At 39.3% G+C, this 23,169-nt stretch overlaps 1 protein-coding gene across 1 annotated transcript in view; it reads left to right on the top strand.

Moving 5' to 3' along the window:
• The window catches only part of gas2l1 (growth arrest-specific 2 like 1), a 64,501-nt gene that overhangs the window by 3,355 nt on the left and 37,977 nt on the right, over positions 1-23,169 (top strand). Inside the window, exon 2 of the mRNA XM_069932894.1 lies at positions 21,636-21,743. Coding sequence (XP_069788995.1) covers positions 21,636-21,743 — 108 coding nt within the window. The remainder of the gene's footprint in view (positions 1-21,635; positions 21,744-23,169) is intronic.

The raw sequence follows: 23,169 nt of genomic DNA, 5'->3' as shown, positions 1-23,169 counted from the left end.
GGATTTCTATTCTTACATCCAAGGAATGGACCCAGGTAAAGTAAAATTTCAGACAAATCTTAACGTGTGATCAGATTGAACACTGGAGTCATTGGAATGGGGTAAAATTTGAAATTCCTGGCTCTTTGACTCCGCCCAATCAATAATTTACAGATTAAATTGCCTTCACCATTAATTAGCTCTGCTGTCCATCATTACCACTGATAATTATTCAAAGGCCATTAAGACATGCAAAAATAGCCTCTGGCTTTTCTTCACCACATAAAAAGCCTTAACCCCCCCCACCCCACCTCCCTTACATGCATAACTTTTCCTCTCTCACCTTCTCCCTCATTAAGTGCAGGAAGTTTGTGTTTTATTTCATCGGGTTGAAATTCCAGTCTGTTCATCTGTCACTGCATTCTTTCATCTCTTGGCAATCAAGATTTTTTTTCAAAATGCCTTCCTTTGTGATCATGTCATTCTCTAAATTTAACCCCACCTTCTGCCTTGCTGAGTCTCTTTTCCCCAAATCATCCTGTTCACTTGATCGTGTTTTAAGCAGACTGATAACCATGACTTGTGAAGCCCGAGTGTAAATTTCACTCCAACTGCATTACTTGGGGTGTAAAAGTTGGTAGAGTGGTCCCTCCTGGTGCCACCGACCTAGTTTCAATCTTAACTTCTTGCTGTTGGTATGGAGTTTGCACATTCTTCATGGGACCATGTGGTTTCCTCGCCCTTCCCAAAAATTTGCAGGTTGGTAGGTTAACTGAGTGCTGCAAATTGTCTGCAGTGTGTAGATGAGGGCTAAAGTCTGGGGACAATAAAGTGAGATTAGTGTCAATGGGTGTTTAAGGCTTGGTACAGACTTGATGGGCTGAAGGACCTGTTTCCAAGCCATACAATTCTACTTTCAAATCTGATACTGACTCTCTTCACAAATATAAATCTAGCCCATATATCTTTCATCCTCTGTGCTCAGTTCCAGCACTACTGATGGAGCCCTTATTAAAGTCCCATCCTGTGACTTTCACTGAAATAGTTATCTTTGTTCTATTTATCCCACTCCAGTACTTCCATATTTTGTTTTTAGCCCTGTTCTGCTGGTTCCAATTTGGAATTTTTACTCTTCATCCTTCCACATGAGTCTCCGGAGGTGGCACCTTTTTCACATTTTCACGTTCCTCTGACGTACGTCAGGCTCAATATGCTAGTTGAAGAAATGGTGCTCCTGTCAAACAATTTATTCAATGGTCAGATGCAATTATCTGAAATCTGACACTTTCTGAGATTTCCTCCTTCTGACTCATTTTGCTTATTCCTTGAAGGGCTCGGGCCCAAAATTTCGGCAATGTATCTTTGAATTTTATGGACATTGAAAAGACCAGATGAGTCCCTTCATCATGTCGGTGGGCTTTTACTTCTTTGATGCAAGTACCCTGACTGACTTATTTTGTGGTGCGTATAACGATACTGTACACTTTTTGTGGATATTTTTATTTCAACCAAAACAAAATTCATTAAAAAATTTTTCAAAATTAGTTTTTAATGGTAACAAAGCTATAAAGATCTATTTTTACATTCAAAAAAGCCTGGGTTTTATTCCTAACATATACATGCAACAGAATCAAATGATTAGGAAGTCAGAGCTCTAGGGAGGTAGTCACACTAGGCTGCCAGAAGCCGGTAGTTGGGTGACAGTTAGCAAAGGTGACCAGGCAGATAGTGCAGAACACTCCTATGGCCATTCTCCTGCATAATAAGTATATTGTCCTGGATACTGTTGTGCGAGATGAGCTACCAGGAGGGAGCCAAGATGGCAGGGCCTCCAGCACTGAGCCTGGCCCTGTGGGACAGAGAAGAGGAGATCTATAGTCAGAGGGGACTCCATAGTTAGGGGGGTGTGCATGCAGACAGGAGATTCTGTGGGCAGGAGAAAGGACACCAGCATGGTATATTACCTCGTGGTTGCCAGGGTCAGGGATGCCTCTGGTCGGGTCCAGTGCATTCTGGTACGAGAGGGAAGGCAGCCAGAAGCTGTAGTACATGTTGGTGCCAATGACATAGTAGGAAGAGGGATGAGGCCTGAAGAGTGAGTTTAGGGAGTAAAGCAGAAACCTGAAGAACAGGACCTCAAGGGTAGTATTCTCAGGATTGCAGCCAGTGCTACGTGATAGTGATGTTAAAAATTTGTAATGAATGCGTGGCTGAGGAATTGGTGCAGGAGGCAGTGTTTTAGATTTTTGGATCTCTTCTGGGGAAGGTGAGACCTGTACAGATTGGATGGCTTACACCTGAACTGGAAAGGGAGAAAAATCCTTGTGGGCAGATTTGCTGGTGTGGTTCGGGAGGGTTTAAACTAGTTTTTTTCCCTGACCTTTGGCATTGTCATGGACAACGATAGAGTCAGAGAGGACAGGAAAATATTGAATTGGGTAAGGCAAATTATATGGCTTGAACTTGAGGGTACAAATTGGATGACATTTTTGCAGGAAAATGTACTATGGAAATGTAGTTGATGTTTAGTGATCTCTTGCAGGATGTTGGGGGTAAATTTGTCCCAATGAGGCACAGAAAGAATGGTAGGGTGAAAGAACCATGGTTGACAAGAGAGGTGGAAAATCTAGTCAGGTGGAAGAAGGCTACGAACATGAGGTTTAGGCAGCAAGGATCATATCTTGGCCTTTTAGCCAAGATTAAATGTAGTTGCAAGGATCAGAGGGATCTCTTGAATATTGGGTAGCAAGAGGGGGATGAGGAGAGAAAGAAGGGGATATGAGAAGGCCTTGATGAATAGGGATAAGGAAAACTCCAAGACATTCTTCAAGTGTGGAGCAGAAGGATGACAGGAGAGAATGTAGGACCAATTCGAGATAAAGGTGGGATGAGCCTGGAGGCTGTGGAAGTGGGTGAGATCTTCAATAAATATTTTTTTTCAGTGTTCACCAAGGAAAGGGACCTTTATGACCATGGGGACAATATGGGTGTGGTAAATGTTCTGGAGCATGTTGATATTAAGAGAGAATGTATTGGAGCAGTTAAAATGTATTAGGATGGATAAGTCCCTGGGGCCTGACCAAATATTCCCCAGGCTCCTCCATGAGGTGAGGGAGGAGATTGCTGAGCCTCTGGTTAGGATCTTTGTGTCCTTGTTATCCATGGGAATGGTTCCTGAGAATTGGAAGATGGAAAATGTTGTCCCCCTTTATTTAAAAAAAAAGGTAGTAGGGAAAGTCCAGGTAATTTTAGACCAGTGTTGGAAAGGATTCTTGGAGATGGGATCTATGGTCTGATCAGGGACAGTCAGCATGGTTTTGTGAAGGGCAAATCATGTCTGACAAGCCTGATAGAGTTTGTTGAGGAGGTGACCAGATAGATTGATGATTGTTCAGTGGATGTAGTCTACATGGATTTTAGTAAGGCATTTGACAGGGTTTCACATGGGTGGGTATATTCAGAAAGTCAGAAGGCTTGACTTGCCTGTAGAAAGGAAAGGGTTGTGATGGAGGGAGTACATTTGGATTGGAGGATTTTGTCTAGTGGAGCCGCTCAAGGATCAGTTCTGGAATTGCTGCTTTTCATGATTTATTTTTTTAATTAGCTATTTGGATGAGAGGGTTGAAGAGAGGGTTGGCAAGTTTGCAGACAACACAAAGGTTGTGGATAATGTAGAAGATTGAAGAAGGATATTGATAGGATGCAGAGATGGGCTGAGAAGTGGCAGATGGAGTTCAATCCAGAGAAGTGTGAGGGGGTACACTTTGGAAGGACAAACTCCAAGGCTCAGTACAAAGTTAATGGCAGGATTCTTGGTAGTGTGGAAGAAACGGGATCTAGGGGTCCATGTCCACAGATCCCTGAATGTTGCTTCACAGGTAGACAGGATAGTTAAGAAAGCTTATGGGGTGTTAGCTTTCACAAGTCGAGGGATTGAGTTTAAGAGCAATGAGGTAGTGATGAAGTTCTTTTTTAAAAAAAAACAAAACAAAAAACTCTGGTTAGACCACACTTGGAGTACTGTGTCCAGTTCTGGTCACCTCATTATGGAAGTGTTGGAAAGAATGCAGAGGAGATTTACCAGGATGATGCCTGATTAAGAGAATGTGTATTATGAGCAGAGATTAAGGAAGCTAGGGCTTTACTCTTTGGAGAGAAGGGTAAAGGTTCCATTATTGTCATGTAATACTACATTTAGAATGTAACATGCATGAAATTCTTTAACTTTTCCCTACTGTAAGGCAGACTTTGTCCAGCAGTGAATGAGAGATGACATGATATTAAGAGGAATTGAAAGAGTGGACAGCCTGCGCCTCCCTCCCAGCACACCACTGCTCAATGCAAGGGGGCATGGCTTTAAAGTAATGAATGGGAAGTTTAAGGGAGATATTAGAGGAAGGTTTTTACCCAGTCAGTGGATGGTGCATGGAATACTCTACCTTGGTCAGTAGTGGAGGCGGGTACATGGGTGAATTTCAAGACACTACTTGACAAGCATGAGGAGGAAGTGAAAATGGAGGGTTATGTGGGCCGATGGGCCTGTACTGTGCTGTTCTAAGAAAGTAAATTGGTGTGGTTTTTTTTTTGTTTGCTTACTGCTTTGAGTTTTCTCTTTCTGGAGCTACATTTGAAACTGTCCTTTGAGTCCAAAAGATAAAGCAAGTGTTGAGAGATTCATGACCTTGCTTTATGCGGCCATTCCTTTGTCCGCAACATTGACTTGAAAGAATAACACCAAAGTGAAAAGACTATAATTTTGGTAACTTTAGTCACAATATCTAGAAAATGCAAAGTTCAACTTGCTTCAAGATTCAAGTAAACTAGCAATTTGGATGATCGATGTCATTATTTGTTCTGCCCCTTAATGATGGATACACTTTTTGGAAGCAAATAATATCTTTGACTATTGTTTCAAATGAGGAACAAAACTGCAAGAATGCAGGGAAATGCTTTCTTTAATGACCTAATTGTTCAAAATGTGTTAAACATCTGGCTTGAGGTCAGGCTTAGCTATTGGGTACATTAAGCATAATAAAATCTTGGACTTGTTTGAAAGGAATCTGAAGAACACTGGATGAGTGGAAATTTCCCTTGACCTACTCCACAATCAATTCAGAACAATTTCATTGAATGCAATAGCTTGCTAAGAGATGTGCTGATTTCTTTGCAGCATTCATTAACTGAATCTAAAAATGAGCTGAATAAATGTGTGTGATCCTTGATGTTCAGTGTGTGCCTTGGGCACACAAAATAAAGCTTTTCACTGTATCTTGGGACATATAGCAATAATGATACATCTGATTACTGGGGCAATAGTGATAATGTTTCATTGGTTTGATTTGAAATCTTTGAAGGTTAATTTTAATCAAACATGCAGAAAATAAACCATAGTTTAAATCAGGCAGTGGCTGGTACCACTAATCCTAGTCTTAACTCCTGTAATTCGAGTAGTCTATATGCTAACAATTACATTTGGTGCTTCATTTTGAAAAGACATTTAAGAATTTGACCTGGAATTTTAGTGAGAGTATTTTGGGGGCAATGGTCATAAATCTGAATTCAAAGGAGTGGGAGGGAGGTGTTAAATTAAGAAAAGGCTAATTACAACAGCAATTAGGCAGGACCTGGGAAGAGTGGTTTGGGGTAGTTGTTAATGGGTCATTGAGTGGTCGTCTTTAGGTGTAGGAGCCTAAAGATGACCACTCAGTGGCATAAGGACAGCTTCTTTCCCACTCCCATCAGATTCCTGAATAATCAATGATCCAAAGATTCTGCCTTACTTTTTGTGCACTATTATTTTTATATAGTAATGTTGTAAGATGGTTTAATATGAATGTTTGCATTGTGATGCTTGTACAAAACACTGAATTTCATGACTTGCTTATGAGAATAAATTCTGATTCTGAAGTCCATATTAATTGTATGGAACTTGTTGAAAGCCAGCTGGTTAAAATTCAGCTAATGTTATCATGTGAAGAAGACGAGGATGCAAGCTTTGGGAAACTTGGATGACAAGAGATGGTGCAATTTTAGTCAAAAAGAAAACTAAACTATATTTAAGGCTTGAAGGAAGTTGAATGTGGATGGAGACCTTTCGGAAAATATAAGGAGCTGAAAAGAACTTAAAGGGAATCAGGAGAGCTAGAAGGGGGCATGATATGTCCTTAATGAGTAGAATTAAAGAGAACCCCAAAGCATTTTATACATACTAAAAGCAAGAGGGTAACTAGGGAGCTGGTAGGGACACTCAAAGATAAAAGAGGGAATTTATTATTGGAGTTTCTGAGCAAGAGCTTTGCATCGGTATTGCCAAGAAAGATGGTAAGATCAGGGAGGAGTGCACTGAGATCATCTTGATATCAGGAAGGAGGTGGTGTTGGGTCTTTTAAAGAATATTAAGGTGGGTAAGACCCCAGGGTGGAAATGGAATCCCTCCCAGGTTACTGGAAAAGGCAAGGGAGGAGTTTTTTTTTGAGGGCTTGACATTTTTAGCCACAGGTGAGGTTCTGAAGACTCCTCTTCTGGTCAAAAAGGGCAAAATTTTAGGCTGGTGAGTCTCATATCAGTGGTAGGGGAATTATTGAAGAACATTTTTTTTGGGATCTGTAAAATCACAGACCTGTTAGAAATAGTAACCATAGCTTTGTGCAAGTATTATCTTACAAATGCTATATTTACTTTTGAGGAGGTGCTGAAGATAATTGAGGACAGTGGTTGTTGTTTCTCTGGCTATAGATCAGTTGGAAATATTGGCAGAGAAATAAAGTCTGGAATTTTTAATCCAAACGTGATGTGTTACACTTTGGGAGGTCAAACGTAGGAAGAAAGTGTGCAGTAAATGGCAAGACTCTTGAGAGCATGGATATGCTCTTGTGGGTGCAAGTCCGTAGATCTATCAAAATGGCAAAATTGGGTAATAGAGTGGCAAAGGTGACACACAGTATGCTTTCCTTCATCAGATGGGGTAATGTGTATTGAAAGCCTGAAAGTCTTTCTACAGCTGTACAAAACTTTGATTAGGCCACATTTAGAGTATTGTGTACAGTTCTGATCATCCCATTCCAAGAAGGACATAGATGCTTTTTGGAGAGGGTATGGAGAAGGTTCACCAGGACCTTGCCTGGATTAAAAATGATTAGCTGAAAGATGAAGTTGAGCAAACAAGGTGAGCTAGAGGCAGAGGGGTGACCTGATTAAAAGTGCATAAAATTAAGGCGTTGATAGGGCAGATGGTGCTTTTTTTTTCCTTGGGTGGAAATGTCAAATTCGTATGAAAAGGCAAAGAGTGGAGGGACACGGACCAGGTGCAGCCAGGTTTGCAGTTTAAAATGTCATCATGTTCGGCACAGACATGTGGACCAAAGGTCCCGTTCCTGTGCTGTACTTTTTTTTAAAATTATGCAGCACAGAAGCGCTATCCAATTCATCCTTTGCTTTTTCTGTTTTTATCATGGTTCTGAAAATTATTCCTTTTCACCAATTCAAAAACTCTCGTAAGCACACATAAATGTAAAGATTTGCTGGACTATAAACTTATGATCTTGTGCAATTCTCCTGACCTGTTATCAGACTGTCTGTGGGGAAAGGATGGAGGCTGATTTCCTCCACAATTCAAGGTTGAGCAGCTCGTCCTGTTTAAATGTCTCGGTCAGTTTTGAACTGTCGGAACAACGTCTCACACTCTCTTTCAGTCTAAACTGATTTATTTAAATTTTCTGCAGCATTTTGAAGGAAGTAGAATATCGTACAGTTGCTGAAAAACAGTTTTAAATGTAGAGGTGAAAATAACCCCCTTCAAGTTTTTTTATAATTTTCTGGCACTCTCTTTTACAAATCTGAAATTGAAGGACAGGAACAAAGCATGTTTGTCATTGTTCTGAGCCTATTTTCTTCTTTAACCTCAACCCCTTTCTCTCCGCGAGACGTTGGCTTGTATGGCGATCTGGTTTCACATCAGCTTAGTCAAGTACTGTCCTTGAGGTATTAATTCTCAATAAAACTTGAATTTGTGGAAGCTGGGTCAGCAGAATGGATGAATTGTATGCAATGTTCTGAAGCAAGTCCAGCTGTAGCAAGCATCACATCTTCAGACAAAAGAACTCCCTTCAATTCATGTCAAATTTAAAATGAATTTATCGACTGTCAGGATTTGAGGACAGCTGACTACAAAATAGGATTACAAGGTTTATAAGCTCTCCATTCTGAATGGGGGGGTGGTGGTGGTGGAAGTGCCATAACTCATTGCAGGCTGTGGGTTTGCTGGAAATTACACAGCAGAAGTTGTTCTTCCCTTAAACAGAATAAAATGCATTTGATTTACTGGATTTTGAGAAAGCTTCTGTGAAGGTTGATTTTTGTTTTTGCCAGCAAGGATATCAAGAATAGGAATGGTTCTTTCAGTTGCACACTTTTAATCCTTTGAACAATTACCATATTTGGCAGCATATACAACCCACTGGCATATAAGAACCCCCATTTCCCCCCTCCCCTGTGGGTGGGGGTGGGTGGGGGTGGGTGGGGGTGGGTGGGGGTGGGTGGGGGTGGGTGGGGGTGGGTGGGGGTGGGTGGGGGTGGGTGGGGGTGGGTGGGGGTGGGTGGGGGTGGGTGGGGGTGGGTGGGGGTGGGTGGGGGTGGGTGGGGGTGGGTGGGGGTGGGTGTGGGGGTGTGTGTGTGTGTGTGTGTGTGATTCACCTCAATGACAATCCTCCAGCCTTGAATGGTGGAGACTCTGAAGCCTTCTCACACAGAAGTAATAGCAGCAACATGCCGTCCCCCCCAAACTGCAAATGCCAGTTGATTGATAGGCCCGCAGACGGGGGAGGGAGAGAAGCTGGTCACCAGGACAATAGGCAGTGCCCACTGTTGCGGGGAACAGACGACTGATTGCGTGCTTTGAGGAGAGCACTGGGCCTCGATGATCAAGCTCCATGCTGAGCCTTTGTTCGACCACAGCTGCCAAGCAAATTGAATGAGAGGGGTGGGTGGTGGTGGACGCAGTGAGCAAACAACCTGTCAAGCTGAGCTATTAAAACTTGTGGTGCTAGTACATAAATTGTATTGGAATTGGAATGTTACAGTGCTTCACGGGAGCTCTCTAGTGTCTAATGCCTTTTTTTCCAGCTCAATCTGTACTAAATTTAAATATTCCTTTTTCCATGTAATTAGGTAATCATTATTAAAAGTAAGAACTAGTTCAATGAGAAATTCAGGCAATAGGTTCCACAGATTAACCACATTCTTTTTGAGCATGTTTCTAATCTCTTTTGATTTTTTTTTGTGTGTGATGATTGTAAACTTGTGTTCACTTGCTGTCTCACCAACAAAAATCACTATTTGCACCACCATATGTCTTCCTACCAAAGCCCTGACTTTTTCTTGTCTCAACAACAATTCTGTAACCTTGGTATCATCCAGGCAAATTTTCACTTTTCCATTCTTTAAATCCTTTCGTGTCCAAACTATATGTACTAATGTGGTTGGGTCTTGTATAGGTTCAGAATTTTCTCCTTGCTTTTGTACACCTTTGCCTTCGATTATTTAAAAACCAGGATCCAGTTTTTTTTTTCCATGGCTTTATCTACTTAATGCGATCTTTTATTATTTTTCTTTTTTTTTTATCTACAGGTTTAGTCTTCTTCATTTTAAATGGTATAATTCAGGATTTTGTTTCCTTTATTATGTTATCATTCTGTATTATACATTTTCTAAAATTTGACTGTCTATTCTGACAAACCTATCTCTCTTGCACTATTTAAAAATCCTTGTTCAAAATTTGCATTGCCTGTAGTTTTTTTGAATATTTTCCAAACTTAAACTCTGTTATCAATCTTATTGATATTAATGTTGACAACATCAACATTGATTACAGTTTACAATTATCAATTCTATACAAGATTTTATGTAGAATGCAAACTTTTTTTTAATATCCTTCCCTCTTCTCCTCCCCCCCCAACATCCACATTTAACACTTAACCAAGCACAGTTACACACAACATTCAGGCCGTTCTTCACAAAGGTATGAAACATATCTGAGATTTATGGGTTTGTCACATCACTGCGAATGCTCAGGCTGTTTTCCTGGTTGGGATGGGATGGCTGCCCCCCTACCCCCCCCCCCCCCCCACCACCCCCAATTCCCAGGCCAATTGAGGGGTAGACCGGGAAGGTAGCCCACGCTATAATTGTGCTCCTATGGAATTTGGGTATGGCTGCCAAATTTTCAATACATTGCCTGTAATTGGACCTCAACCTTAAATTTTAAGTAGTTTGCTCAGTTCATGCATCAAGGTAATTTAAAAACAGAACAAATGAGATTGACAATGAAATTCGATTCTTTTTGCTGCTTATTCTGTTCTACCCCATGGTTGTTTTTGCATCTAATTGCTTTTCCATCTATAGCGCACATTCACTTTATTCTTTGCAATGCTCTCCTTGGGTACGCGTCTCTAGTTGCCAAGTTATCAAGTACATCTTGAGTATCTGTGTCTCTCCAGCTTTGCCAATAAAAGTCAGGGTTCCATCAAGTTTCAAACAAGTCTATGGAATTCTGTTTCAAAAAGGCCTGATCGTCTTTACTTTACTGTTTACACTAATGAGCTTAGATATTACATCTCCGTTATCTATTACTAAAGTTTGCCAGTGACTAAAACTAATCTAAGATAGAAAGCAACAAATATTAGTGACTTGACAACCCTAGGATTTAGTAACTTCTTTTAAAAAAGAATTGCCCTTTTCAACAATGTCCTTTCATTCTACAATATCCATATTTCTCTGAAGCAGGTAGTGCACAACTTAAATAATCAAATTTTCTATAATCAAATTTAAATAGTCTAATTTTTTTCCTCACTTGAAATGAAAGATGATTGTAAACCAATAATAATACACTTGGGAATTTTAGGGGATTACGTGCAAACTTGACCAGTACACCAGAGGAATTAGGGGATATGGGGAGAAGGCAGGTAGGTGGAGTTAGGTCATAAATTGGATCAGCCATGATCGTATTGAATGGCGGAGCAGGCTCGATGGGCCATTTTTGGCCTACTCCTGTTCCTACTTCCTATGTTCCTTTGACATTTTACAGTTCTTGAACTTTGAGGTTCTTGAGATGTAGAGCTCACACAAGGTTGTTTTTGTTTATAATAATTGGTCAACCTGCTGTTTATTGACTAACCTGGGTTGAAGAATATTATGGCAAAGGGTAATACTAAAATTACCTCTATTTGCAGAAAGTACAAGTATATATTACTACCCTGAGTGATCACATCAATGGAAAGAGAAAAACCAAGTTCCAGAATTATTCCTTAGCTTTTTTAGGACCAGCATGACCTTTTAGATTATCTAATATCAGTAAGTACATTTCCAATCCAATTATAAAATATTCATCATGTATTTGGTTTCAATTTTGAAGGTTTTTTGGACTAAAAAAATTTGCCTTGGCTAATGTATATCTTAATTTTTTTTTTTTACACACTGTCTACTTTTGAGTGAATCTTCCATATTTGGAAGATTACATGAATTATCTCTTGTAGATTTATTTGCTGATGGTGGTTTGATGTCTTTTGAACAATTTTCTTTGAAATATAATTTACCATACATACATTTTTTAGATATATACAGATTAGAAATTTCCTGAATACAGCAATGTCTAATTATCTAACATTACAACAACCAGATTTACTTGACACATTGTTCCAGTTAAACCCCTTCCAGAGGGTTTAAGTGGTACTGTTTATACTCTTGTATTAAATTTGAGTTCAGTCCCCGTGGATAAGGTTTGACAAACATGGGAATCGGAACTTTAACTAACATTATTTCCTGAAACATGGGGAAGAATGACTAGACTTGTTAATACTACTTCACTTTGTGCACATCATTCTTTAATACAGTTTAAAATAGTTCATAGAGCTTGTATGTCTGAAGATAAACTAGCTGCATCTTTCTTAAATATGAGCTCAACTTGTGTTAGATGCAATACTGATGTGGCTTAATTGACTTGTATGTTTTGAAAGATATTTTTAAAACTCTATCAATGATACTGGTTATTCAATTACAACCTAACCCCGTAACTGCTCTTTATGGAATTACAGATGCAGGTTGTTTACCTACTTCTGCATATCGAGTTGTAGCTTTTTCTACATTATTAGCTGGGAGAGACATTTTACTTAAATGGGAAGACTCTCTCTCCTACATTATTTCAATGGATTTCTCATGTTATATCTTTCTTAATTCTAGAAAAAAAATCAGAAATCATACTTTAGATACAACTACTAAATTTGAAGAAAATGGAAACCATTTATTGATTAACTTTCATAGGGTATAACTAGTGTTCTATGTATTAACTCTTCCTTTCCAGACATGATGTAATTTTTGCTGTTTTTGTTATCTGATTGTGTGGACTGGAGGCTATGTTTTAAACTATTTGACAGATCCTTGGGATGGGCTGCTCAGTTGTTTTTTTAAAAATTTTTTTTAGTAGATTCACTGTTTGTGTAGATATGGGTGTGTGATAGATATATATTTTCTGTCACATTTTCACTCTGGAATTTATATATGATACTTGTAGTATGTAGACAGACATTTTTAATTGTTCTGTTCTCCTTATGCTATGTATATTATGAAATGGTAATTAAAAAAAGATTGTTGGGAGAAAAAGAGAAACCAAGTTAACATTCAGGTCAAAGTCTGATTAAAAGGCGTCAACTTTCTCTTTCCCTACATGCTTCCTAATTTGCTCATTTTTTTCTCCCCAATTTTCCAGCATCTTCAGTATTTTTTTTACTCTTTGACATTCCTCCCCTGTTTGGTGGGTCATATACTGGACCTTGCTTACACCAGACTTACCTAGGTGATGGGAGTATGGGAAGGCCACTGCAGAGGTCCTAAGGCTTCCCATTCTCTCCTTTTCTACCTCCCCAGTTCAACTCCATCCCTTATCTCACTTGGGTAGGTGGAAACTGTGCCTGAAAAAGTTACCACATCATTTGTTACTTAACAAAGTTGTATCCTTGCTTTTGGTGTGTTTCAAAGAAGGGTGTCCAGAGATTGTGCATCTCTGAAGTGATAATTAACTCACATGGTTGGAACTTGCAGCCAATTTGAGTTTCTCTAACCTGATCATAATTGGTCCTGTGGATATAAAACATTTTATGGTTATTTTGTAACTCCATTTGTTCAGAACTAAAGTCTTTAGTGATCACAAATTGGATGGTTGGGTAAAAGAAGATTGTAGGAGAATGGAAGAAATATTGTGGAGGAAATGGTATTGGAATAGGGTAAGCAAATTTAAATTCCTGGGTTTCACTGTCTCGGAGGACCTTTCCTGGGGCCCAACATAATAAATGTCATTGCGAAGAAACAATGTCAGTGACTCTCCTTCCTCAGGAGTGTATGCAGAGGTTTGGTATGACATGAAAAACCTTGGCAAACTTCTACAGACGTGCAGTGTAAAGTGTGCTGTCCGGCTCCATCGTGGCCTGGTATGGGGACACCAGTACCCCTGAGCAGAAAGCCCTGCAAAAGGTGTGACACAGCCCAGTTTCATCACAGGCAAAACTCTCCCCACCATCGAGAAAATCTACAGGGAACGCTACCATTGGAGAACGGCAGCAATCATCAAATATCCACGCCATGCAGGACCTGCTCTCTTCTCGTTGTGGCATCAGGAAAGATTTATAGGTCCCACAAGACTTGTACCATCAGGTTTATGAATAGTTGTTACCCTCCACCATCAGACTCTTAAACAACAAATTCAGACTCATTTAAGGACTCTTACTTTTCACATTAATGAATATTTTTTTTCTGTACTGCTCAAAGTTCAGATTTATTGTCTGAGTCCATATATGACTACACATACAACACTGGAATTCTTTTATCTGTGGGTGAGACAGAATTGCCTCTTATTGATGGTGCAAAAAACTATTCTTAACATTTCTCTCTTTTGTATATGTTTTTTTTTCTTGAGTACAGTTTATTTTGCAGTACTACTAAGTAGAAATACTGCCTGACCCGTAGGAAAAAGAATCTCAGGATTGCATGTGTTGTCCTATATCAATAAATTTGAACTTTTATGGAATGATGTTCAGCAGAAGCTAGAATTTGGTGACCTTTCTTTGCTTCTTTCCTCCCTTTGTGCACTGAAGTGTAAGCCAAGTATGATCTGGTGCCACAAGTACATTCATTTGAGTAGAACTGAATGGTTGTGCATGAACTTGAGAGAATGATTAAACATTTTTAAAAAATATATATATATTTGTGGTTCCAAAAATACAAAACTGAGTGCCTGCTGACAAATTTACATGTTCAAAACATGGACGTGATTTGGCTCCATTCCAATATTGGGCAATGCCTTGGAATATTCAACGAGTGTATAAGCAGAGCCTTTTTGAATGTCTGAGAGGAGGTTGTGGGTAGAAGAAGCCATAGCAGTGCATTTTAGTTTAAAAAAAAATCTGCAGATGCTGGGCTCGAGCATCTTCATTTTACAGTTACTCTTTACGTCCTATAAATGCTGTGGTGTTGCTTCAGCATATTTACAGAATGTATGGCAGAAGTACATTTTAATTGTCCTGGGCATTCTAGGACAATTCCTCTCAACATTTTTTGAAATGTCAATATTATTACAAGACAACCAAGAGGGAATTTGCATTTTCTGAATAAATTGAATTTGGCATAAGTGTAGATTTCTTAAGTTGTTTCTTTTCATTTTTTTGCTTACTAGCCAAGTTTCTGAATTCCCACCCACTCCAAGTGGTGGTATTTGTGCAAGACTATTGCGATCAGGCTAACTTGGGAGAACAATTTGACAAGGACTTTTTATTTAAAATAAACAAATGAATGCTTCACCATTGAGAAGCACATGAGTGCCACTGGCTGGAAATTCTGTCCAATGTGATCATTCCACCTCTACTCAATTCTCAAACGTTGTGTCTATAAGAATCTCAATAGGGAAAAAAATTCTTTCCTAGACGACTGAATGTCTGCCAAGACTGCCTGAGTTACTTGCGATACAAATCTAAACTTTAGAAAATTGTAAACACACTAATATATGCTCCATGGTATTTGAAAACACATTTCTCAAATGCAGGCCAAGTAAGATTATGAAGGGTTATTTAAAATAAGTATTTTCAGTAAATTGTGAAGATTAGAATTCTCTTCATCTGATAGTATAGCTAGTATGGAATATTGGCCACAATTTAATGCAAGAGTTATGGCCATTTCTTTTCTCAATTCAAGAAAATCTAATGCATTTCACAGGCAAAATAAAAATAATTTAGAAAATGTCTTTAAATCAAAAACTGTATTAGAGTTGGGAGCCCATTGTGCATAATAAAGCATTTCCTGTTTCTTGAATTGCACCCTGCAATAATTAGTATACGCAAAAAAATGTTCTGCAATGGCGATTAACTTTGGCTGTGTATTTATTTGCTTCAGTCATTTTCTTGCGTTCATAATGGTACTTGGAGATGATCTACCAGGATCAATGTTTGAAGAGGGTGCACGAGTTCTTTATTCATGCTGCCGTGTACATGTGAGTTAACCCTCCAAATTGGAGGGTTGAATTGCACCATGTGAAAAGAAAGAACTGTTCAGGGTGAATCAATTTCAACTAGGCTCTCCACTCTGGTTAGAGTTGGGGTCAGCTTGCCCTGTACTTTTCCCGTTTCCCAGGAGGGTTGGCAATGAGAAAGGCCTCTTTCAGCTCTGATACAGGAGTATCAGAGCCAGTACCACCAGGCTGAGGAATAGCTTCTTCCCACAGGCATGAGAATGCTGAACTACCAAAGGAACTGCTCATATCCAAACTATCCAAGATTCAATTTATGAAATATTTATTTATATATATGTATGAAAACTTGTCACACTGAGGACCAGAGAACACTGTTTAGTCGTATTGTTCTTGAGCAATCAAATGACAATAAATGACTTAAAAAAAAAACGAAATAGCAGTAGGGAATGTCCCACTGATCGCTCTACTAATAATGATTGCTTCACCTTAATAATATTGTCATTTTTAAATAACAGTATTGAGCCATAAGAATCCCTGGGAGAATTGTAATGCATTATTTCTTTCCTTCGAGGAGCTGAATTCTTGCTGTTGTTAATTCAAAGCTCTGTCCAAGTAGCAATGTGTGAATGAGGGTGAATACCAGGAGTTAGTGTGATCACTGTGTTTGCAACTAAGCAAGAATCTTAAATTAGAAATTGTGGAAGAGTTTTTGCTTTTTTTAAAATCTTTCTGCTTGGTTTGTGCCCTGAAGTCAATTAATTATATTGTTCCTGTTTCTATTCTGGGCTATAATCCACTAACTTGGAATAACAAGGCGAACCTTTTTAGAAATAACTAAGCCATTGGGAAAGATGAACTTTGTGTTTGAGGTCATTAGCCAAGTTGCTCCTTTCTGTTGATCCCAAGTGTCCTTTCCTGTATTTAACTTACTGGAACTGAATGTGTGATCAGATGGTTTAAAATTAGTACAGAATGTATTCCATTTGAAGAGCTTGCGTTCTAATGCAAAAGAAGTTGTAATGATAATGAATTGACATTTTTACACAGAAACTTCAGAATTATTCTGGGGGAATAAAAAGAAGCCTACTTGCCTCCAGGGTGTCCCAATGTGGTCATTTACACAGGGGCACTTTTACACAGCCTTCCTGTGTTGCAGAGTTTTTTGGAGGGGAAACGTCATATTTATTAGGCCTGTTTCTTACGGAGTGGCTGTGGTCATTTTACACTACAGTGGAAAAATTACAGGATGGAATATGCATAATAAATCCTGTCTCAACATTTTTATACTGCCACCGGAGCATAAACTTTTCTGCTCTTCAGTGGCTGTGTAAAAGTACCTAATGTTGACAGAACAAAAATAATGTAAGTGTGTCTGATAAATACTGAAAATATAATGATGAATGACTTCCAAGTGATCAGGGTCTTCAGCACATTTTAATGTGCAAATATTTTATTCTGTATAATACAAATTAATTTCAGACTTTTAAATTCTAAATGTTTATTGTGACAGGATTCAACAAATCCTTGCCTCGGTGATTTTTATTGCAAAACATGCTGCAATAATCATGTGATAACATGACCCATCACACACAGTCATGAAATGATTTTAAGGAATTAATTTCATAATTTTAGTGCATACCAGTAATTTTGACTAAACAATGTGTTTCAAGTATCTTGATGGATTTAAAGTATTAAATATCATGCAAAACGCAATAATTTGCAGGTAGAAAAATGGTACATTATAAACTGCTGTGGAGTGATTTGATACCACTTTGCACTTGCACAGATCCCAGCCAATAAATTCCTTCACCAGGTAATTGGACAAATTCACTCCATGGACAGGGAAATGGTGGGGGGGGAATTTCACCATGCCATTGTGCAGGGAGACCTGGATGTGCTTGTACATGAATCGCAAAAGGCCAGTTTGCGGGCAATGAAGAAGGTAAATGGGATCTTGGCCTTTGATCTGAGAGGGGCTGAATTTAAGAGCAGGGAGGTTGTACATGATACTGGTGAGGTTGCATTTGGAATATTGGGTGTAATTCTGGTCTCTTGAGAAAGGATACACTAGTTTTGGAGGCAATGCAGAGGAGCTTCACCAGGTTGATTCCAGAAATTATGGGAGTTAGCTTGTGAGGAGAAATTGACTAGCCTGGGATTATACTTACTGAAGTTTAGCAGGATGAAGGGGAATCTTGCAGAAACATTAAAATTGTGAAAGGAAGATTTGTTTCCACAGGTAGATAATATTAGAACTAGGGAACATAGTTTCCAATTTGGAAGAGTAGATAGGCAGATGAAGAGCTGCTTCTTCCAGGAAGTTGTGAATCTGTCAAATTCTGTATCCAAGGAGGCAGTACAGGCTGCCTTGTTGAATATATTTGTGTAATGGGGGAATTATGGATTATGGGGAACAGGTAATAAGTGCAGTTGAGTTCATGACCAGCTCAGTCATGATCTTACTGAATATCAAGCAGGATTAAATAAGAACAATTTTATTGAATGTTCAATCTTGGATTTGGATTCTGCAGCAACCTTCAGGGAGCAGAGGGAGGAAAGGAGCCCTTTGGCCAATCATGTCTGTGCCATCTGGGAAGCACACATTCGGACAAATCTTACTCATCCCTTTTATTACTCTTCCCACATTCCCATGAGTGAACACCAGATTTGACCTTTTAATCACACACTGGGGGAAATATTACAGGGCTGTTAACCTAATAACATGTTTGTGTTTGAGATGTTGGTGGAAACTAGACAGGTGAGAGATGAGATAGAAATTTGCAAAATCCCTCTGAATATCACCAGAGATTGGGATGAAACCTTGGTCAGCAGAGCTTGGAGAGAGCAGCTCTGTTTGTTTTGTTCCAACGCCACCACCATGCAGTGATTAAAAAGCATGCCAAGGATGTGATCAAATGAACATCGGACACAGAGGGAGTTCTAAATGGATGACGAGGCAGCAGTAAGCGTAACCCATAGCGAGGCATGGCTATTGTTGTAACTGGGCAAAAGTCCAGAATTAGTAGAGATGGAGAGGAAGTGGGTGGTCAGCTTGAAAATGATTTCTGAAATCTCATCTTTATAGGGCTGTTCTTATTAAACAAGAGAAAAATTAAAGATTTGAAATATATGCTTGAAATATTACTGCTGGTTATGGGTTTGTACATTTGCTGTACTATCTGCAGCCTTTCAACTAGGCAGGGAATTGAATGGTTTTGTTTGTCGCATGTAACAAATGAAAAGCCTTAATTTGTGTGCTATCCAGGCATAATTATTACAGAAGGTCCAATAACAAAACAAGTGCAGGAAGTGCTTATACAATAAGTCAAAGAGTGCACAGTATTACAAAGGTAGAGGGCAGGGTATAAAGAAAATTACCATTAAAATAGTGAATGGTTATCTCTTCCCAGTGAGGGAGGGAATCATTAGGAAACAGTCTTTGAACCAAGAGGCTAATGTTTTCAAGCTTGTATATCTTCTGCCACACAGGAGTTAAAAAGTATGATCAGAGAGGATCTGTCCTTTACCAGAGTGGGATGAAACATGTGCAAATGAAGTGAGAGTTGTTCCTGTAAAACATCTTGCTCAGGCTTGTCTGATAGAAACGACATCCCTTTTCAGCAAAAGAGGTTGTCTAACATCCACTGTACAGTATTATAGGAGTGTTACCAAATGTGTTCCTATCATTCACTCTGGTGACATTTTCCTGGAACTTTGAAGCCTGTTCACTCTATTGAATGACAGTTTCTTCTTTCTTTGGCTTGGCTTCGCAGATGAAGATTTATGGAGGGGTAATGTCCACGTCAGCTGCAGGCTCGTTGGTGGCTGACAAGTCCGATGCAGGACAGGCAGACACGGTTGCAGTGGTTGCAAGGGAAAATTGGTGGGTTGGGGTTGGGTGTTGGATTTTTCCTCCTTTGTCTTTTGTCAGTGAGGTGGGCTCTGCAGTCTTCTTCGAAGGAGGTTGCTGCTCGCCGAACTGTGAGGCGCCAAGATGCACGGTTGGAGGCGAGATCAGCCCACTGGCGGTGGTCAATGGGGCAGGCACCAAGAGATTTCTTTAGGCAGTCCTTGTACCTCTTCTTTGGTGCACCTCTGTCACGGTGGCCAGTGGAGAGCTCACCATATAACACTATCTTGGGAAGGTGACGGTCCTCCATTCTGGAGATGTGACCTACCCAGCGCAGTTGGATCTTCAGCAGCATGGATTCGATGACAGTAGAAAGTAACAAATTGGTTGAAAATGATTTTCTTGAGGTCCCCTTCACTGCCTGGCTGTAAAGACATTATCGGTGAGGTATTGGAATGGTCTCATGGGGTAAGATGACCTTGAGTTGGTAGGTGATGTGGCAGCAACATTGTTTCTCCAGACCTGGGTGAGAGGAAGACGTATCAATTTCAATTCCCAACCTCCTCCTATCCAGTGACTGCTGGAAATGCTGATGTGGCATTTTCATACCATCTTACCAACCCAGTAAAGTGACTCAACAATGGTAATGAAGAAATCTCAGTACATTAATATCAAAGCAATTTTTCATTCATCGAGACTGTAGTGTCTTCGAAAAGCAGTTAGACCAATGCGGAGTTGCACTTTGATTCAAGACATGTTGGATTTAAATTGTTCCATGTATCGGACTCAAAAGGCCAACATGGCCTGTTTCCGCTCCGTAAATGGTTATATGGTTATATAGCTTAAGTTTGTTCCTTGTTGGATTCCTGAGGTTCACGTAATACTGAAGCCCATGGTAAAGCTGTATCTCCATCACTGGGCTGATATCCAACAACATTATCTCATTACTTTTTTTTTCAGTCTGCCTCAGGGATGCAATGCTAATTTTTTCTTTTGGGTGCTGGAGCTCACCAAAAACAGCGACAAAGGTGTGCCCGGAGCACTGCACTCCTGGTCTGTCATACTTTTGGGAATCAACAAAGTGTGATCTCAGATGTATCCACCTGAGATTCCTAACTTTTCAGGAGGCAATTGAAACTGGAATCTATGGCATTATGCATGATATTTTTCCAGTTTTGGAAATAAATTAATTTCAAACCCTTGGAATGAAATGCAGGGTGTTGCTAATTTGCTCTCTGAAGCAACATTTGAGCAGTGGGGATTCTGTGAGGTATTTTGGTCCAGTTGACATAAAATACATCCTGCTTTAACCCATCTAATTACCTCTCAATCCTGCTGTGTAGCTTACAGTTTCACTTGTCCAGGATCTGGCACGTTCTCAGCTGGCATTGTAGTTGTTTTTATACCATTCGCTTTGCACTAAATGATGAGAAAGTGTAACGAATTTGAATCAACAAACAATTAGCAGTTTACATTGACAAAGTAAGCTCTATGTGTTAATGCACAATGCAAAGGAACCCTCTTTCCGTGCTGACTGTGAGCATTTAACCTAGTTTTGTTCATTTACACACAGGCCTCTTATAAACATTGCAGAGCTTTTAAAACATTTTGGATGAGACACATTTTGGCACTGAGACCAAACTCAACAGAACGTTGCTCTCTCTTAAAAGTCTAATGTTTTAAAATGAATGTTTGTGGGGGTGGCAGTGGAAATGCTAACTCTACTGTCAATATCAAGATTCAATCTTGTACACATTTGATTATGTATAGATTTTTCACTAGCTTGGAACACAATTGGGATTTCAATACAATCCGTTTAAAATAAGACTGGATTTTTCTATTTGTTACCTTCCAGTAAAGGAACAGTCTCTTGTCTCCTCGCTTGTTTTTTTTTCATGAGCCCTGCTTCCCTTTGTATTTCCTGGATTATCATCATTGTTAAAACAATGGGACAAGGTATTTTCTGGCCTATGCACATGTTGCCGTGGTTCCAAAATGCTCATGAACTTTATGAGCCATCTTGAACAAGTACAGATTCTAATTTCTTCCCTTACTCATCAAACGATAGTAAATTTGCTAGTTTGGGACATCAAATATCCACTTTTTTATTCTGTAATACTTTGAATTTGTTGTCATGCTTTTTAATCCATTAATTTTGTTCCCTTTGGGTAAAGGGACAGTTTCTTTGCAAAATTGTGCTTTTTAAAAAGTGCATCACTCTATTTTCTCCAATTCTCTTTCATCAATATTACTCATGCATTTGCATATTCAACCCAGTGTTCTTTCTCCATCTCTCCTTAGGTCCGTGAGATTCTCGGCCAATGTTCCTGTCCTTCTCAATTTCCTATGACAAAAGTATCTGAGGGTAAATATAAAGTCGGTGAGACCAGCGCTTTGATCTTCATCAGAGTAAGACCTTGTGCCCAACCATTTTTATTTTCTACTTCAGAGTTGGAATGTATAATTCTAAATAAAATGTACAAAGGGGCTTCCTGTTGTACTACTATGAGGCTTGTCCCTGTAAATGAAATGGTGGGTAGAAGCGTTTTTTAAAATTATCCATTTATTTATTTATTTATTTTAAACCACCATTATTGGCTTAAGCTGTCTTGTCTGGTATGTTTGGTCTATAGAAATTTCCATTTTAATTCATGCTCTATTCAAATGACTTGAATTTCACTCCAATTGAGTTTATCCACTGGTATATCAGAGACAAGGCAAATATCATCGAGTCACAGCACAAAACAGACCATTTGGCCCAAGTTGGCCATGACAGCCATTTGCCTGCATTTGATTCGTATCCTTTTAAACCTTTCCTATTTATATTTCTGTCTAAATATCTTGAACGTTCAAATTGTAACTTTCTTTGTAGCTTCCTTTAGCAACTTCTTCCTCTGAAGGGAAGAGGTTACTCCCAGGCCAGGTTCTTCTTCAGTTTCTTCCTTTTCGCATTAAACCTTTGCACCCTAGTTCTATAATCATCTCTCCTGGGGAAAAGGACTGCGAGCATTTACTTTATCCATGCCCTCATTGTGTTTAATATCATCCATGATCATCCTTCAGTACTCTGGGTAATAAAGGCCCAAACCCTCTCTTCAACTTAAGGTCTCAGTAACATCCCAGTTAATATTGTTTGTTACATTTATTTTCAATTGGATTAGGATAAATTTTCACCATCCGACTACAAAATGATAAGATATTCAAACACCCAGTACCCAGTGCTACTGATCAACAAAGCAGGTGCCCATAATAGACACCTACAAAGGGGACTTTGCATGCTTCACTCAATTTACATATACTGAACCGGAGATAAATATCTGTGGACTTTGACTGTTTCTATTGCAAAGTATGGGCGAAGGTTGGCTCTGTCAGTCATCCAGCACAAGCTCAGCTGAGACGCCCAGTAAGCTCCAGGAACTCATTTTTAGAATACTTGCTTGTGTAGGAGCTATTTCCTAACAAACATGTTGGTTCTCCTATAAACATAATTTCTCAAGATTCATCTAACATCAGAGGTCCCTAAACTCTAATCCTATTGAAAGAAAGGCACAGCAGACCAGGGATAGTTATTTTATCATAAATAAATTCTGTTGGAGGAGTCAAAATGGAGACCCTTTTGATTATAAGAAAAACACACAAAAAATGGAGGTCGTGTTACTTCAGATAAAGAATCAACTTCAACTTTTGTGCTTCAAGGCAGCATTGTAGTTCAGCACAATTATGCTTGTCTTCTCTGAAATTGGTGTGATTAGGGATGCATTCTCGAAAATTGTGATCAAAGTTGATTCGTATGTAACTTTCTTAAATGCTTGAAAGGATAACAGAGCTGACACTG

The sequence above is a fragment of the Narcine bancroftii genome, chromosome 4 (genome assembly GCF_036971445.1).
Source record: "Narcine bancroftii isolate sNarBan1 chromosome 4, sNarBan1.hap1, whole genome shotgun sequence".
Lineage (NCBI taxonomy): Eukaryota > Metazoa > Chordata > Chondrichthyes > Torpediniformes > Narcinidae > Narcine > Narcine bancroftii.
Note: the sequence above shows the minus strand (reverse complement) of the source record. Positions and strands in the feature narration are given on the sequence as shown.